Below are 19,188 nucleotides of genomic sequence, written 5' to 3' on the forward strand. Positions count from 1 at the left end.
AGAGAGAGAGCCCCCCCATCCCCAAGAGAGAGACTCCCCCACCCCCCGAGAGAGAGAGACCCCCCCATCCCACCCCGAGAGAGAGAGACCCCCCCATCCCACCCCGAGAGAGAGAGACCCCCCATCCCACCCCGAGAGAGAGAGACCCCCCATCCCACCCGAGAGAGAGACACCCCCCCATCCCACCCCGACAGAGAAAGAGACCCCCCATCCCACCACGAGAGAGAGAGACCCCCCATCCTACCCCGAAGAGAGAGACCCCCCCATCCTACCCCGAGAGAGAGAGACCCCCCCATCCTACCCGAGAGAGAGAGAACCCCCCCATCCCACCCCGAGAGAGAGAGAGAGACACCCCCCATCCCACCCCGAGAGAGAGACCCCCCCATCCCACCCCGAGAGAGACAGACCCCCATCCCACCCCGAGAGAGAGAGACCCCCATCCCACCCCGAGAGAGAGACCCCCCCATCCCACCCCGAGAGAGACAGACCCCCATCCCACCCCGAGAGAGAGAGACCCCCATCCCACCCCGAGAGAGAGAGACCCCCATCCCACCCCGAGAGAGAGAGACCCCCATCCCACCCCGAGAGAGAGAGACCCCCATCCCACCCCGAGAGAGAGACCCCCCCATCCCACCCCGAGAGAGAGACCCCCCCATCCCACCCCGAGAGAGAGAGACCCCCCCATCCCACCCCGAGAGAGAGAGACCCCCCCATCCCACCCCGAGAGAGAGAGACCACCCCCATCCCACCCCGAGAGAGAGACCCCCCCCATCCCACCCGAGAGAGAGAGCGAGACACCCCCCCATCCCACCCTGAGAGAGAGACACCCCCCATCCCACCACGAGAGAGAGAGACCCCCCATCCCACCCCGAGAGAGAGAGACCCCATCCCACCCCGAGAGAGAGAGACACCCCCCATCCCACCCAAGAGAGAGAGAGAGACACCCCCCCCATCCCACCCCGAGAGAGAGAGACCCCCCCATCCCACCCCGAGAGAGAGAGACACCCCCCATCCCACCCCAAGAGAGAGAGACACCCCTCCATCCCACCCCGAGAGAGAGAGACCCCCCCCATCCCACCCCGAGAGAGAGAGAAACCCCTCCACATCCCACCCCGAGAGAGAGAGACCCCCCCCACCCCACCCCGAGAGAGAGAGACCCCCATCCCACCCCGAGAGAGAGAGAGCCCCCCCATCCCACCCAGAGAGAGAGAGAGCCCCCCATCCCACCACGAGAGAGAGACCCCCCCATCCCACCCCGAGAGAGACACCCCCCCATCCCACCCCGAGAGAGAGAGACCCCCCTATCCCACCCCGAGAGAGAGAAACCCCCCCCACATCCCACCCCGAGAGAGAGAGACCCCCCCATCCCACCCCGAGAGAGAGAGAGACAGCCCCCATCCCACCCCGAGAGAGAGAGAGACCCCCCCCATCCCACCCCGAGAGAGAGAGACCCCATCCCACCCCGAGAGAGAGAGACACCCCCCCCCATCCTACCCCGAGAGAGAGAGACCCCCCCCATCCCACCCCGAGAGAGAGAGACTCCCCCATCCCACCCCGAGAGAGAGACCCCCCCGTCCCACCCCGAGAGAGAGAGCCCCCCCATCCCCAAGAGAGAGACTCCCCCACCCCCGAGAGAGAGACCCCCCATCCCTGAGAGAGAGAGACCCCCCCACCCCCTGAGAGAGAGAGCCCCCCCACCCCCGAGAGAGAGAGCCCTTCCACCCCGAGAGAAAGAGAGACCTACCCCCACCCCGAGAGAAAGAACCCCGAGAGAGAGACCCCAAGAAAGAGAGAGCGAGACCCTTGAAAAAGAGACCCCAAGAGAGAGCGAGACCCCGAGAGAGAGAGCAAACGAGACCCCGAGAGAGAGCGAGAGACCCCAAGAGAGAGACCCCGAGAGAGAGAGACGCCGAGTGAGAGAGGGACCCCACAAGAGAGAGAGACCCCGAAAGAGTGCGAGAGACCCCCCCCCAAGTGAAAGTATGTATCACGCCTCGGGACGGTCTGTACCGTCAGACAGACAATACAATAGGGGAATATGTTGTCAGAAATTATTGTGTATTTTGACCGCTTCGTTTTCTCTTTAGGCTCCTGCAGTTGCTTCACGCTTCCTCAAGATGTTGCGAGCCGCACCTTGGAGACAAACTGCAAATGACTTGGTTAGCTTGCATCAAGATCAAGCGCTCAATGCAACTATATATATATTGAGAGAATTAGGCCCAGTTGGATTTCATCTGAAAGAAGAGGGCGAAGCAAAGTATTTTAAAGTAATTATACGAACATCAGATATTATCTTTACATTTGGATCTTTTCCGCTGTCGAATTTTTCCTAATTCACATTATCAACATTTCGGTTCGGAGGGTAGTTTAGTTTAGTTCAAGGAATTGTGGAAGTCCAGCAGTACGTGTGGATATAAAGGTATGAGGAGAGTTGTTGGAGAACGATAGCAGTGTATATAGCGAAGGTGCCAGGTTTGCCCTATGCTTTACCTCATCTCCTTTGAGCCTCATGACCCCTGGGTTAAAGAGAGGGAAAGATCATTAGTGACACCTCCTAATCGCTATCCTGGAAATGGCATACATCTGAACATTGGATGAGAATAATTTTATCCTAAGAGCGTCCCCTCATTCTGCTCTGCTGGAGTTCTATGTTGTTTCTTACCAAGAATGCTGTGAATTTTGCAGTTTTAAACAGTAAAATACTCGGGGGGGAAATTATCCTTAAAACTTTAATATATGACCAGACAGTACCATGAGAGGATGTTGTATTTAAAGAAGTTAAGAAATGCGTCAATTTCAATTTGTTTTTTGTTTTCTGGAAGGTAAACATAGGAAATCCTCACAGCTGTAGCTGTTCGACATTTCTGAAAGAAAAGGACCTCTGCAAACATATCTGCTGGTGAATTTGTCAAACTCTTAGATTACTGTTTTTTTAATCTTCAATGCATATCCATTTTGACGAAGCAAATATGTGTTTAGGAGTGATGAGAATCAGTATCCCTATCAAACATAAAACCAGCGCAACTCACAGCCACACTGACAAACAGCAAAGGCAGACACCTCTTACTTCTTAAGGTAACAGGTTGAAGTCTTTACAAATGAATTGTCAGCCCACTGCTGTTAAATGCGTTCCTATCGAGTTTGGAAAAGGCTGGGGCCTGATGTATCTTTGCACCTAAGATGAATGCAATTTCCAAAGGCTGGATCATTTGTGCAGCACATTTGTAGAACATTTCAATTACATTCGTCAACGGAAAATGACTGGAGTTAACGGACTTAATCTTAACCGTTCACAATTGTAATATCTCTGGAAATATTTTTGCTGAATCAAACATTAATATTGTTTGACTGATGACTTTATTGTAGTGGGGTACCATTCTAGTAGTTTGGCTGATGAGCACACTTAAGTTCTAAAACATTTTTCAACTGTAGGAAAGCATTGATATATTTATCAAACCGTTTTTAGATAAACAAAATGTGTAAAACCCTTTTATTTGTGGTTGTAATTAAAAGAGAAGTACAATGTATATGTACATTGGGGTGTGTTGAGGGAGTATTTTCAATAGAAATGATTCAAGTAAAAAGTCTCCTCACTGATTAAAGGGTATTTGACACTTTACCTTTACTTTTCAAACCTTACTGACTTGCCATTTGGGGCTTTTCCTCTCATGATAGAACTGCTCAGTTGATGTCAGCATTAGAACCATCATCAAGTGGCTGATCAGCCACTTCCTTCCTGGCTGCTAATTTGGGAGATGTCTGAGCCAAGAAACACAAATGTTGACCCAAAACGTTTGTGCTTTTAGCAGTACCACATTTTCCTCATTTAGGCTGCTCCCAATCTATCTAGGAAGAGAAAAATATCAATCTGTTATTCTCAAAGGAACCACAGAGCTGATTATTTAGCTGATGAGAGGAAACCCCAAATTCCGAGTACAGGGTGAGAACATCAAAATTTCAAAGGTGTTTTAATTAGATGTGTTTTTATTTACTCAGAAAGATAGGAAATACTTTCTGTTGTTCTATATTAAGTACTATATGGCCCATACTTCCTTCACAGACTAATTAATGGTTTAGATTAGGTTAACAAAACAATATTAAGTCATCAAAAATACTCTTTAGGGCTGCTTTCAAATTCTCATTTTCATTGTATGTTTCAAATATTTAAAATATCTTTTAAATCTGTAAACAGGATTTTGTTGAAGAAGTTTAAGCTTCCACGGGATCATGAAAGTAAGTAATTCAACTCTTTAGCTTATAAATTGCAGATGTTAACACTTAGCATGGTTTAAGTTCAGCTATGCTTAATGGTATAGTTCAAGCTTTTCTGTCAAATTTAAATAAATGAAACTTACCAGGAATGTAAAATAGTTCAATACGTTTAAGCTCTCTCTTTTGTTACAAGACTTTATGCTCTTACATACTGAAGTACACCGTGTGTAAATGGCATTTACCATATTGCTATCATTAACACATCTATCCTGCTGGAAGTACATGACTACCCATCCAGGAGCCCAAGGCTAGCAAAATCAGCATCAATTAATATAATATAACAACAAACAATGTTGTTTGTGTCAGAAAAAACCATCATCCATAAAAAATAAATATATGGGGGATTTGATAGATTTGGATAGTATTTCTGCTAGAAAATGTTTATTCAAATTTGAAAGGGAAAATTATTATTATTTTATCTATTGCAGTAATATTTTCATTTTTGTTACCAATCAACAATACAATTATATTCCTGTCCCTTTGTTTTTCCATATCTATAATACTATACAAATATAATTCTTCGTAATAGTTGGTGACCTGAGTAAAGCTCATCATGGGTCAGTCATATATATTTAGATATGATTGACTCTTGTAAAGTTCCTCTCTCAAGCTGCAGTTTGATTCTTAGACCATAAGACGTAGGACCAGGAGTAGGCCATTCGGCCCCTCGAGCCAGCCCCACCATTTAATAAGATCATGGCTGATCTTCTGACCTAATTCCATTTACCCGTCTTATCCCCATATCCCTTAATCCCTCTATCCTTTAGAAATCTATCAACTCAGTCTTGAATATGTGACTGTTCACCAGTTAGCCAATCTCAAACGGGGCAGGAGTTGTGGTGCCACAATTGGTTTCAGGGTTCCTGGGTTATCTTAGAGGAAATCTATCAGGTTTTCCTTTTCTAATAGTTGTTAACCAACTTCCTGAAAAGCACTGAGCGTGAGTGTGAAGCAATAAGTGTCTGGCTTGACTGTCATCCACTGTAGTTAAATAGCTACCAACGCTCACTATTTAGGCTCACACGTGAAGAATGGTCATTGAACAGTTACCTGAAGACCCCTGTGGACTCGTACTCCAGCATGAGACAGTGCTTTCAGAGAATAGAGGAAAACAAGGGAGGAGAAGGGCTGGCTGACTATATCCATTTTAGGTGGGAATCTAAATTCCTGAATACCACTCATTTCAGACTCTTTCCAAATTGGCCTTGTGGATCGAGAAATTGATATGCTGTTGGAGAATCTGCATCGAGAAACCTCACCTCAACCACTTGCCAGTAGATCCAGGAGGAAGCAAACTTTTGAAGATGTGATTGGACTTGTAAGGCAGAAGGTGGTGGAGCTAGAGGATGTCTGCCCTATTTGCCAAGAGGAACTACTGAAAAAGAAACAGCCTGTAACATACTGCAGGTCAGTCTCGGGTTGATTGTAAATTAGGTTATGTGTAGGAACAGTGTAGCTTTGTGGAAAGCAAATAAAGCAATACAGATTATCTAAACCAAAACTTTGAATTATGGTGGGAAAATAAATACCTCATTTACTTGCAACAAACAAACAGAAGTTAACACTTTAATTGCACCAGGAAATATTAGCACCTGAGTGACCTTAAATGCAACTTGAGTTGAAATTAATATGTATGGTTTACCAGGCCACAGAAAATTGCTTGTAATACTCTCATCTTTTTATCTTATTTAATGTTTGGTTGGTTCTCCTTTCCGTACCAAAACCTGTCAGATTATTTGTTTTTCTTATTCGCTAAGTTTCCTGGTTTTGTTGTTAAACAATACAGTACTTTGTGTATTTACCTTCCATCCCCAGCTTGCTGCTGTTTCTAAAACACCGTCTTTGATATTCGAATTAACAGTATTAATAAGAGCCTTCAGCCAGGTGGAAACATTTGCACTGTTAGGGTTTCAAGTCTTGAATATGATTCAAATCTCCGCAGGATAAACAGTAAATATTATACATGGAGTCCTGCAGCTCAGTGGTTAAAGCACTTGCCTCGCAACCAAGAGACCTGGGTTCAATTCCCGACAGGACAAAACGTTGGGCAAGTTTCCTTCCTCCACGTGCCTCTGTTTACCGAGCAGTAAATAGGAACCCAGTTGATTGGCGGATCGCTTTTCCGGGGTTAATAATTCCTTCAAAAAAATCATAATAATAATTTGGTCACTCAATCCACGGCTGCTGTACTCAATTGAGTGCCGCGTTTCGCCCACAAAATATACAGTCAATTCACTTTACAGTATATTCTGTGAAACACTTCTTGAAGACGTGATAAGACTTTATATCAAATGCAAGGATTATTATTATTATTATTGTGCTCCTGCAGTGGATGCTCTCAGCCACAAGGTGGCACGTGGGGGTGTACATCGCTTGTTGATGCACTTTGATGACACTGATTGGGAACCCTCAGGAGAATGAAACAATAGTTCTTGAGAATCATACAACTGACAAATTGCAGACATAGTTCCCTCTTTATTACATTTGTAGTTTAGTGCTTTATGCTTTTTATAGTTTGGGAATATTATTAACACTTATAAACATTAATACAGTTAAACATTAATACAATAAAACCAATCAACTTGTGTTTTTGCCTAAACATTTTCAAGATATTTATGGAACTTTTGCTTTGGTTGCAATTCATGATATAGTTGCAAAAAGCATACCTGAACACTACCTATTTTCTCCATATGTGTGGAGTAAATTAGATACATTTTCTAAATGAGGAAACTGACATTTTGTATTGCAGTGGTGATATTTAACTTGAAAGTGGACCTTTATATTTTCAGTATTCATATGATATTTATGATGGCTGTGTAGGTGAAGCTTTTTATTGTAATACATTGTGGCTGTTTTATAGACATGGTTTAGGCAATAATCAAATGAGAGGTTGGTATTAAACAAGCCTTTTAGCCAGTTTGATCTCATCCTTTCAGAATATCAACTTTCCATTATAGCACCAGACTATTCCCTACATTTTGTGTAGTGTTAGTTATAAGTACAGTTATTAATAGTCATTGACTGCTATTTTATTGTAGGTTTGGCTGTGGTAATAATATCCATATCAGATGCATGAAGATCTGGGCAGAGCACCAAGCAAAGATTGACAATGAAAACATCATCAAGTGTCCTCTCTGCAGGGAGGAGTTTGCACCATTAAATCTTCTACTTGAAGAATTCAGAAATTGCATCAAACTTACCACAGCAGCAGAAAGGGAGAGGCTGGACAAGCATCTTGGTATTCCATGCAACACGTGTAAAGTCTGCCCAATCCAGGGCAAGTGCTACAAGTAAATGGAGCATTAATTCCTAGTAACAGCCATCAAATACTAAATATTGTGCTTTTTAAAAACATGTCTTCTCCCACCTAATATTTCTTTTGGATATATTTACTATCTTTTCATATTAACGCATAAGAAATGCAACATCACAATTTGTTTTACACGTTTAAAAGGGCGTCCAGGTGCAGTGAAGATTTTAAAATTGTTCAGGATTCTGTGTTTCCAGATTGCTGACCATCTGTAGATATTCTGACAGCTATATTCAGTGATTTGAAAAATGATCATTCAAGTATTTCTGTGTATGCAAGCAGATCATAAGTTCATTTTCTAGCGAGAAAGACTGAGAGCTTTCCAATGAACCTGCAGTTTCAAACTATGTATAGCCAATGGTCCTCAAGTCTTCACTGTCACCAAGAGAAAAATGATCTGAGTTGGTTTCATGCTGAATGTCATTATATAGAGCAAATCTTAAAAAGTGAATGTAGTTCATTTTGAAAGTACTTTTGCTCCCAATTTATCCATCTCTTTGAATTTGAGATAGAACTGGCCAGTTGTATGGAAAAACTGTCAACTATGTAGCATCTAGTTAATGGCTTTATACCTTCTGTTGCCTTTGTGCTGGTACAAATTGCTTCTGGGTAAAACTGCTGTTGGGAACAATCTGACTTTAGTTGCTGATTGGTTATAATTTGCACATCTGCTGTTGGTCTCTGATTTTTTTGTGCTGTTTGTTCAGCAGTGTGCTTCACAAAAAAAACCTCCTTATAGCATAAAGATACTCAGAGCCTGGAGGTGATAGATCATGTGAATTTGAAAAGTGGCAGTCTGAGTATTGAGCCCAGAAACATTGTGGGGTGGACAAAACAAAAGGCTCAACTACAGGGGAACAAAGATCAAGTGCAAAGGTTAAGTGGTGCTGAACAGGGAAAACATATAGCATCTTGTTGATGAAGAATAACTCTGCAGTATAGCTTATGTGTGGTTTCTGGGCCAACAAAAGGTGAGTTCCATTCTACGGCCCACGATTGCAGCCAGCACTGAGTGTTTATGAAGAGTTCATTGATCTCAAAGATTGTGAAGGGTAATTCTTCAGGGTTTGCTAATCTTTAGCATGTCATAAAGGGAGTTTAGATCTTAAGCGCTCTGAGACGCTACCTTGCATGTAGGGCGCTATATAGGTGCAAGTTGCTGTTGTAGATCGTCATTAAACTAAGTTTACCAATTGTGCAATAGTGCGTACAAAATTGGAATAATTTTACTGCAGCGAGCATCCATTAAATAATTTTTTAAATGATGTAGAAAGATAACAAACTGCATCAGGTTTTAGGAACTGCAGCTGCACATTCCCAGTTTCCTGCAGCTTAACCCTGTTTCCCTGACAACACATGCAGAGAAAGATGTGAAAAATTCACTGCACTGTAACCAGGGTGACTACAGGAGCTGTTGAGACTTAACAGTTTAACCATTGAAGTGCATGTGAGGGAGGGAGAGAGGAAGGGCAGAATCAGGATTGAGTGCTCACATCTATTCATGTGAAAAACACATGGGTGAGGCACCTGCAAGCTGCTGGTCACATGAAGCCATGGCCACCATGAGTCACTTTCTTTAGCAGAGGAGGGGTGGGAAAAGGATTCCACATAAATAAATTTAGATCTTTAATCCTTGCAATTTGCCACTTTTATACAGTTAACAGAGCTACAGATATATGGTTAGTATGTGTTACAAGATTCATTTTTAATGTTTTCATTATTTTTGCTTTCCCTCCAATGTATTATATAGGTGTGCAAGCTGTTCTGATTTTCACCTTTGCCAGAAATGTTATCCCAACCACAGTCATTATCAGCACCAGTTCATGTTTCGAGAGGTAATGGTGGCATTTTTATGCAAGATTTCAAACACTTCACATTAGCACAAAGAAATGCAATGATGGAGTATTTAACAAGCTGTGCAACTCATGAGATCCAACCACCTAGTGCCATTTGGGGATATGATCAGGCAATCTTAATATTTTCATTTTAGTCAACTGGAAGTCTAAGATGTATGGAAATGGCTCACCATGCTTGAAACCACAGTTACAGAAAGTTTAATTGGTATTTAAAAGTTTTTGGTATAATTAGTTTCATACTTACTAATTCATTAACAAGTTGATTGTTGTCTCTGAAACCTGGTTTGATGTTTTTCTAGAAGTAGAAATGGGTGCATTCTGTCTTACTTTATAGAAGAGAAATCACCGCTGGCATCCAGTGCAGCACGCTTCTGGTCAGCCATTACCATCAGCAGTTATTGCTGATCTGATGAACAGAGAGATAGCCCCTGAGGACTATGAATTACTTCTTCAACTAGACAAGTAAGCCTTTGTACAAGCGATCATGAAGTATTAGTTTTAAACATTGCGGGCAAAACACATAGAAATATTGCTTATCTACCTTGCATTTTTAGAACAGAAAGCATCCTAAATATATCTTTACCTGAGCAAACAATGTTGTACAGAAAGTGATTTATCAGTAGAATTATTATGGCTGGAAATTACAGCTTTTTTGACATTTACATCATGATGACTGGACATACCTAAACAAATACAAGTCTTATTGATCTGATATTATTGCATGTACAGGTAATAACAGATTAAGGTATAATAAATTTAAAAATTTAAAAGCTTCATTCTTGAAAATGTGTTCAGCAATCCTATGTCGGGTTGTAAGACTGACTGGTAGAAGCTTCTCTAACCTCCTATCCATTTGTCTCAAGAGATAGGTCATCCAGTGTGCCTCAAAACATAGTGGGAGCTTTGCCATTGCTGGTAGTGAGACATGGAAGTAAGCTACTTCTGCCCGGTCAACAGTGCAGAATCTGTCTAAAGGTGTTTAGAATCAGTCAGCATGTTCGTCGACTGCCTTGCAACCACAAGGTAAGAGCGTTTCCCTCCCCTTCAGAATGAATAATACCTAATACAGAATAAAAGTTTGAATAATACATGGTAACTAGTAGATTGTTTGCCCATTTCAAGTATACCGAGCTTTAATGTTGATTTCACATGAATCCAGTTTGTCAGTAATGTTGCACCCCTAACCCTGTGCATCAACTGCAGTCAATCAGCACATAGTCAGCTCTTTAAACTATTTAAACTTTCTCAGATCACTGGCTCCACTGCTCTGAATTTCCAAAATACACTGGGATTAGAGATCATAGTTCAGGTTGACCTATCACTGCAGTATTGTTGGAGGTGCTGTTTCTTTGTATGACATATTAAAGATTTCATTCAAAAAAGGGAATTTTCTAGTATCCTGTACAATGATGCTCCAGATTATTTGGTCTTTCACCTCAGGGCTGTTTATGTGACACTTCAGATCGCTGCCACATATACAGTCACTATACTTGTCTGTAATTAGCTTAAGAAGTGCTTGAAATTGTAACATGTAAATTGCTATAAAATGCAATGCATTTCCTTATAGCTAAAAAAGGATAATTGTATTAGCATTGCAGCGACTGATATCTGACTGGTGCAGCAATGTACTGGCATTCAGTTTTGAAGATCTTTTTAATCTTACTTATTTAGTTACACTCGAATAGTGATTTGTTTCTAAGATAATGACCAATTAGTCTTGTTTCCCCATATTCTGGTAAGTTGCAGATCATTGCATTTTCTGATTAGTAAACTTCAACTTTTAATTGAATGAACTTGTTTTAACTAGTTTCACAGAGAATGCATTGACCATTGGCTGTTGCACGAGCGGAACGCTTGCCCAATCGATGGAGAAGTCGTCTATCATCCATTAACATGGAATGCAGGACTAAACAGAGGCAAAAGTCAAGAGGTTTCCATTAATTCCCAGCTCGTTAAGCCTGACGTCGGATGAACCATCCTCAGTTCCTTATTCCAGGGATTGGTTTCTATTCAACACTGAAAAGAATAACCAGCAACCAAGCCCAGTGTCAGAAAAAACAAAGTCGAGGAGAACACAGATATTGTGAATCAACAGGTTTCCCAGAAGATTTGAGAGTAAATGGGTTAAAGTGTCTTAATGTGAAAGATATAAAATATGAAAGTGCAGCAAATCAGCAGTATAGTGGTGGAGGTTTAACAACCCCAGAAACGGTTCAAGACTGCTATTTCCCGAGTATTTTACCCAATGAGGCTAAAAAGGCAAATGTCTCTCCTGGAACTTTTTGGCTTGAAAAAGAAAAGTTAAAGCTCTCTAAACGTAGTCATATGAAGAAGAGAGAGTGGGGCATCAACAGAACTCACAGGCCTTCTTCAGATAATGACCTCTTACAATACTCAACCATAGATGCCAAGTTGAATATGTCAGCCAATTCAGTAACTAAAGATGTTTTGCAGCTGGAGGTTACTTCATTCAAAGGTGAATCTACCTCTGCACAGTGGTGCCATGATAATGGCTTTAAAGGTGGACTGAGGAAACCAGTTGGAATCCTTTCAAGGAGACCCAAAGGCATTCCAAATAAGTGTATGGATGCCAAGAACTTGGTGCTCGCCGGAGAGAATTCCAATAAACCACAGATTTTAAACCCATTTACTGACTAGACAATAGGTTTAATACCTTGAACATTATTCCAGGCATTATTACCAGAAAATGAATTGCACATGAGTAAAATGTCAGCTGCACTATAACGAGAGCATTTAAATGTACAACATAAGTAGTTACAATAGTTTCTAAAATAGCATTTTGCAAAATAAGGTGATCTGATTAAGAATAGTCTGTCGTTCAACAACAATATTAAATTTAAGTTAGTTATTTTAAGAATTAAGACATTTTTACAAAAAAAATCATTTCATTTATTCAAGGTTCTGTTTTTGTGTATAGGAATCATTTTTTTTATTGGCATCTTCTTGATCACTCATTTTTTTCTTATACTTTATAACTTATGAAAAACTAGGCAGCCAGTGTGTAGATGAGATTTCTTATGAATACAGCTACTTTCTCTAAAAAGCAATTTAAAAAGTTTAATCCCCAACTCTCACTTTCCTTTTTCTCAGATTTATTAGTCTGATTTCAAAAGGTAAACTTGTTGCTTAGTTATTATTGAATAAATTAAATTATAGGGAGTAATTCACTTGAATATCAGGTGGCTTACTCTTCATTAAACTACCTTCAAAAATATGTGGCAGTTTTGAAATTACATTTTGTGTTGGGTTCTGGAGAACAGTGAAGCATTATAGACCAGGCAATGGAGAGGAAATTAAGGTTTGCAGATGTTCACAAGATGAGTTTTACTTGTGTTGATACTCCTTTGATATGCTGTACATAAACTGGTACAACACAAGTTCATCCCCATCTCAGGGATGCCATCTAAACGATAAGCTATGGTAGGAAGGAAGAGCAGTCTCCAAATTCACTGTTCTCTTGCATTTTCTTGTGACTGAATCCATAACAGAGCCGGGGAGTAGACAATCTCTGCTTTACAATAGAGGAAATGGTATGCAGTGTGAATTAAGATGAGTGTGACAAAATGTTATACTATTTTGTTTTTTTTTAAAAAAACATGCCTTTTCTATCAACCTTTATTTGCAACTTCAAAATAGTGGTTATTTGATTTTTTTTAGTTACATACGATTAAAATATGGAATGTTATAAAACAGTCGAAATTGGTTTGTATGTCAAACATCAGATATGAAGCCTATTGAGTAGGTAGATGCTTTGATATATTTTCCAGATTGAGCACCATATCTGTGAAATGAATACATTCAAAATATTGTTTGGATTTTCCTGTATACCCCCCAAAAAAATGTGATATTCATCTTGTAGAGAATAAAGATAATTCACAGTGTAGTTGTTTCATTGATTTTAATAAGGTTTTGAGGGAAGGTGGTATTTGCTTTACGAGATGAGATCCTGCATGATGTAATATTGTGACCTGCACAGTTTTGTGAACAGATGCTCAGAAGCCGTTTTAGTCGTGATTGTGTACTCCAGAAGTTTCCTCATCTTGTTTTCAGGTGTGTTGCAAGCCATGATTAGGGAATACATTTCGCTGTTGAGCCTGTTCCCCCTCATTTCATCAGCTAGGTCATCAACACATTTTATTTTTTGAACCAGGTTTGCCCAATTCCTTTTCAAAAACTGCTGCTTGTCTGTTGGCATAGAAAGTGGAGAGAAACATGTTGGAGATAACATCATGATCAAACATAAATAACTTTGCTCAAAAGATTTATATCAAAGAATTAATGTAAAACCATGACAATTTTTCACAGTTTAAAGCCTAACTTTAAATATATATATATAGCTGGAAATATAATAAAATCTTTCTCTATGTAATTGAAAAATCATCTTATCAATATATTTGGAGATACCAAATAATAAATTTGTAATAATGTATCTATAATAATAAGAGATCATATTACAGACTATTTTAGTCCAAGAACTATTGGATTCTAGTTTAAATAATTTGGTTTTTACGAATAATAACTCTATAAACATTAACCCGGGGCATTACAAAAAAAGATCTCTAAAGATTGTGATTGACCAGTGGTCTACTTTAATAAATGAACTATTTTAATAGCATAGTTTGAGTACATCATTCCATGTGAGCTCCATCTGAGCTTATAAATTCAGAGACATTGATCTTTTAATAGGATAGAAAAAGGACTTTGCTAGACACCCAATGATCTTTTTTTGCTCTTGCTTAGAAGTGAAAATTGCCACACATTGTGCATCAATGATACCCCTGCCTGTATTTGTACTGTTCAGGCATTAAGACAATTCCAACATTACTTGTGCGTAATTAATGTTGCATTCTAACTTTCAATGTTCACCCTCCATCCAGCATGTCAATCTGGGCTGAGGATCTACAAGTCTAAATATGTATGCAGCTAACCAGCAGGTCATTATGCACTCCTAGCTTCCTTCAGCTAGTCCTTATAGTCATCAGTATGGCATTAAGCAGTACTATTACATTTTACATGGGAAGCAGCTGGTATATTGACAGCATGATGCTCTAAGCCAGGGTCTTATTATCAGGAGTTCACCGTACCTTGCACTTTGTCCTCCAGTTCTTTTACCCGGGAATCTGCAAATATGTTATTTTAATATTCTCAGTGACCTTAGTTAATTTGAAATACTGTCCACTAAATATTTCCTATTTTCAATTCATATAATTTAGTTAAAAGCAGTAATTTCAATTGTTATTCTAAATATTTAAAACAGAACTTTTAGTTAATCCATTGTTTAATATGAAAATGTAGATATTATCTGCAGAGGCATAATCAACCGGGATGTTTAAATAGGAGATAGACAGATACATGGGAAGTAAGGGATATGAAGAAAAGGCAGAGAAATTGGTATAAAAAACCTGCCACAATCTAATAAATGGCAGAATTGGCTCAAAGTGTGGAATTACTTCCTGTTGTTCTCATGTTACAACAATATTATACTTGGCCAGACCAGTACCTCATTGGAGACTAATGTTACTCGAAATTAAGTAATCCAGACAAAATGCAAAAAGAAAATTATTGGCACTCAAGTGTTGAAAAACAATGCAATTTACAAGTAAGAGATCTGCATACATCCCAGAGCACTGAGTGATCACACACACATTTATAAACCTGATTGTTCTTAATTAAAATTGCTTACCTAAAGACATGTGCTTGTTTGCCCTGCTATTGCCACTGGGCCCTGAGTCGACATTCACAGAGAAGCTGATGCTGCCTGTACTACCCTGGATGACAGGACAAACAACTGTGGAACCTCCACCTGCTTCAACATTAGCTATAACCGACCGTCCACAGGAGCTGGCAACTGATGGTGTTTCTGTGAGAGATTATCAATTATCAACAACAACAACAAAATTACATTTGTAAAGTGCTTTTCACGTTGGGAGGACATCCCAAGGCTTAAACGGTCGGGGATCAGGACCTGAGGGTGGGGTGGCAGGGTTGGGATGAGGGAGGGCAGCTGAAGGCACGGTTGAAAAGGAGCGTCTTGAATCGTGCCTTGAAGGAAGCAAGGGGAAGCAAGGCGAGGGGAATGGGGGATGGAGTTCCAAAGGGTGGGGGCAGAGAGGCTGAAAGCCTGGCTGCCGATGGTAGGGCGGGTCGGGTGGGAGACATGGAGCAGACCAGAGTCTGCTGAATGGAGGGAACGGGCAGGTTGATTGTGGGTCAGAGAGGCAGGAAGGGCAAGGCTATGGACGGCCTTGAAAATGAGGACGAAGATTTTGAATTCTATTCTCTGGGGAATGGGAAGCCAGTGGAGCCTGGTGGGGGTGATGGGGTCACAGAGCCTGGTGTGGGAGAGGACACGAGCTGCAGATACTGGATGATCTACAACAACAACAACAACAAGATTCCATTTATAAAGCGCCTTTCACGTCAGGAGGACGTCCCAAGGCGCTGCACAGTTGGGTCATGACCCGAGCAGGGGGGAAATGGTCAGGGTGAGGGAAGGGAGGGAGCAAGGAGGGGGGAAATGGTCAGGGTGAGGGGAGGGAAGGAAGGGAGCGAGGAGGGGGAAGAGAGTCGAGAGGGGAGCTGAAGGCACAGTCAAAGAGAAAGGTTTTGAGACCGGCCTTGAAGGAGGAAAGGGAGGAAGCGGCGAAGGCACTGGGGGATGGAGTTCCAGAGCCTGGGGGCTGAGAGGCTGAAGGCCCGACCACCGATGGTAGGGCGGTTGGGGCGGGGGACGTGGAGCAGACCGGAGCCAGAGGAACGGAGGGTACGGGCAGGTAGGTGGGGGGATAGTAGGTTGGAGAGGTAGGAGGGAGCAAGGCCGTGAATGGCCTTGTAGGTGAGGATGAGGATCTTGAAATCAAGCTTATGAAATCAAATCTACAGCTTATGGAGGGAAGAGGTGGGGAGGCTGACATGGAGGGAGTTTCCGTAGTCGAGCCTTGAGGTGACGAATGCACGTATGAAGGTTATCAAACAGAAAACAAGTTTGTCCCACCATTAGATTTAAGGCTTTTATGCTTACCATACAAAGCTAAATAACAATAAAAGTGCAATTAATTATTTTACCCAATACATATACTGTATATATGTTACCAAATAGCTAGATTGTTAAGTATAAATATAAGCAAGGAACTCTGTATTTCAGATTTAGGGCATTGAGATCCGTTGAATAGTTTTTCTCTTGATTCTACAGGCATTGAGTTCCTAAACCTGGCTGTTTCATTAGAGCTGATAGATTGGAGTCCTAGCCTTTTCCCACATAGTGATGTATTTGCTAACCCATCCTGAATATGTTCTTGTACATCTTCAGGTGTATCCGATTGATTCAGATTGTCTTCTCAAGGCTCGGTTTGAGTTCAGCTCAAGATGGAGATGTTACAAATAAGTTATTACTAGAATGAAAGCCATGTTTTTTTTTCTCAATGTTTTCTGTATAAATAAAAAATAAGGATGCAGATTTCGGTCAGGGGACAAGTCTAATGGAAAATATATCTGAATCCAAAATCTTTAATTGAGATTTATTTTGTGGAAGGAGACAAAGTGGGTTTGATTCAAACCTCTTCATATTTTCTAAGAATTTGTGGTGAATGTTGTAAAATAAATGGGTCCATGGATCTGCAGCTCTTTGTTCAATGTTCGAGTATTTATGGTCTCTCCCTTACAATTTGTTTGGCTCGAGTCTGTTTAAATTTGAGTTACATACAAACTGCAGGGGGGAAAAAAACAAACTATGGTTGGAATCTCTGGCACAACTCAATAACAGTGTTTGGAAACTGGTATGAAATGTCACTGGGTTCTATCCCTGGCGAGGGGAGCCCTAAAGTAGTAATAAAACAAACATAAACCTGAATCAACTGTCTTTGCATTTATTTTGCATTGGAGTATAAATAAAAGCAAATTACATTAAAATAGAAAAAAGAAAATACTAATGGAATAGATGACAGTCTACTGATAACAATGGCCCATACCTGGGTGTCTGGGTGAGTCCCACATTCGCAGGTTAGGATAGGTATCCTGTACCTCATCTTTTTGCAGAATGGAAATGAACTTCTCACAAAAGTGCTGGCCTTTCCCCATCACGCTATCAAGAAGGTTTATAATCTGCTTTTCAGGATCCGACTCTGATTTCAGCTTCAGGTACTGTCGTTGAGTAAGAAGCCCATCTTGCTGAACCGCTTGTAAGATAAAGTCAGGGTCTGCCATTAACCATTCAAGAAGGTGGAGTTTTGACCTCCGAATCGCCTCCATGTTGGATGTTTACAGCTGTAAGAATAATTTCATTTATAGAAACAAAATTAACTTTTATCCTCAACTTCAGACTATAGCCACTATCATTTGGTCCTGAGCATTCGCTGTGTTCTCAGTCTATTTTTTTTTCTCTCTGTCTCAGACCCTGAGATGTTAAATATCTTGTAACTTCTTATCTAACGACAGAGATTATTAATTGCTAAATTGTGTTTCGTCCCTCACTGGCCACTTTTGAAGTGACCAAGCAATTAAAAACCTGTTGTTAAAAACAACAGATGATCCGTGGGTGAATCAATGAGAGTTTGCAGTTATATCTTACACCACTACATTGTGAATTAGAAACACATTGGAGCCCCTGGCTGAGCCACACGTACTCATTTCCTGCTGTGCGAAATGTTAAACGTTTACATTTCAAAATCACGCTCTACCCTTTCCCCCTATATATCAGATAACTTACTGCATAACGGAATACACCTTAGCAGATCTGTAGGAGAGTAATCCTTACCTCCGGCTCTTATTCAAACATTTCCAGTGACTGATTCTTCAGCCAGAACAAATTCTCTCTTGAAGATAGTTTTACATTGATTAGGGTGAAATTTTCAGTTTCACTCTCACTTAGTTCCTGTATCTTTGTAATGAGGGAGGGGCATGTGGCATGAACAATATAATAATCCTTGCATTTCAGACAGAGCTTTGTCACGTCTTCGAGACATCTCAAAGCATTTCACAGAATATATGTAAAGTGAATCAACTGTATTTTGTGGGCAAAATACGGCAACCAATTGCGCACAGCGGCGCCCCACAAACAGTTGTGGATTGAGTGACCAAATTATTATTTTTGAAGGAATTATTACCCCCGGAAAAGCGATCCGCCAATCAACTAACAACCAGGTTCCTACTTACTGCTAGGTAAACAGAGCCGTGTGAAATAAGGAAACTTGCTCAACATTTTGTCCTGCCACGAATCAAATGCAGGTCTCTTGCTTGCAAGGCGAGTGCTCTAACCACTGAGCTACAGGACTCCACAATATCCCATAGAAACTATCTTAACATACTCTTTAAGAGCCCTGGGAGATGCTGGGTGATTTACGGAAATGTGCGCTATGGTCATATTGACGTTTCATCTCAGCAACAATCCTTTGTGCTACTACCTTTCTCTGGATGTTGCACTTTCGTCGTTTCACACGTTTCTCCTTTAGTTTTGTAAAAGGATTACAGATACAAGGTTTGTTATTACTTATGGTGAATAATGATCATAGTAATCCTTGCATTTGTTTTAACACCCTATCACATCATCGAGATGTCTCAAAGTGCTTCACAGGATATACTGTAAATTGGATTGCCTGTGCATTTGTTGGACAAAGTCCTTCAGAATTATCTTTGAACAGATGCAATTGTTGTACAAAGGAAGCAAAACCAATGATCATAAAATGGCAACAACAACAAAAATCAGAAGCCATTTGGATTAAATAATTGGTTTCC

General features: G+C 41.0%; 2 protein-coding genes across 4 annotated transcripts; one reads left to right on the plus strand and one right to left on the minus strand.

Annotated features, from left to right (window-relative positions):
• The first annotated feature begins 1,959 nt into the window (after positions 1 to 1,959).
• On the plus strand, positions 1,960 to 11,549 carry zswim2 (zinc finger, SWIM-type containing 2). Its single transcript, XM_007890219.2, has 10 exons — positions 1,960 to 1,980; positions 2,088 to 2,267; positions 2,823 to 2,899; positions 4,193 to 4,233; positions 5,460 to 5,679; positions 7,311 to 7,562; positions 9,333 to 9,417; positions 9,773 to 9,900; positions 10,302 to 10,461; positions 11,246 to 11,549. The coding sequence occupies exons 2-10, from the start codon at positions 2,118 to 2,120 to the stop codon at positions 11,408 to 11,410; spliced, it is 1,278 nt and encodes a 425-aa protein (XP_007888410.2). The 5' UTR covers positions 1,960 to 1,980; positions 2,088 to 2,117; the 3' UTR covers positions 11,411 to 11,549.
• A 1,800-nt stretch (positions 11,550 to 13,349) lies between these two features.
• On the minus strand, positions 13,350 to 18,338 carry si:dkey-10c21.1 (uncharacterized LOC103176519). 3 transcript variants are annotated; one of them, XM_007890117.2, is made up of 5 exons: positions 18,212 to 18,338; positions 17,427 to 17,721; positions 15,143 to 15,319; positions 14,544 to 14,579; positions 13,350 to 13,644 (listed from the first exon to the last, which is right to left on the minus strand). In XM_007890117.2, exons 2-5 carry the CDS (start codon positions 17,704 to 17,706, stop codon positions 13,391 to 13,393), a joined length of 747 nt encoding a protein of 248 aa, XP_007888308.2. In that variant the 5' UTR covers positions 17,707 to 17,721; positions 18,212 to 18,338; the 3' UTR covers positions 13,350 to 13,390.
• Positions 18,339 to 19,188: the final 850 nt, after the last annotated feature.

Source organism: Callorhinchus milii, unplaced genomic scaffold (assembly GCF_018977255.1).
Source record: "Callorhinchus milii isolate IMCB2004 unplaced genomic scaffold, IMCB_Cmil_1.0 Scaffold6, whole genome shotgun sequence".
Classification (NCBI taxonomy): domain Eukaryota; kingdom Metazoa; phylum Chordata; class Chondrichthyes; order Chimaeriformes; family Callorhinchidae; genus Callorhinchus; species Callorhinchus milii.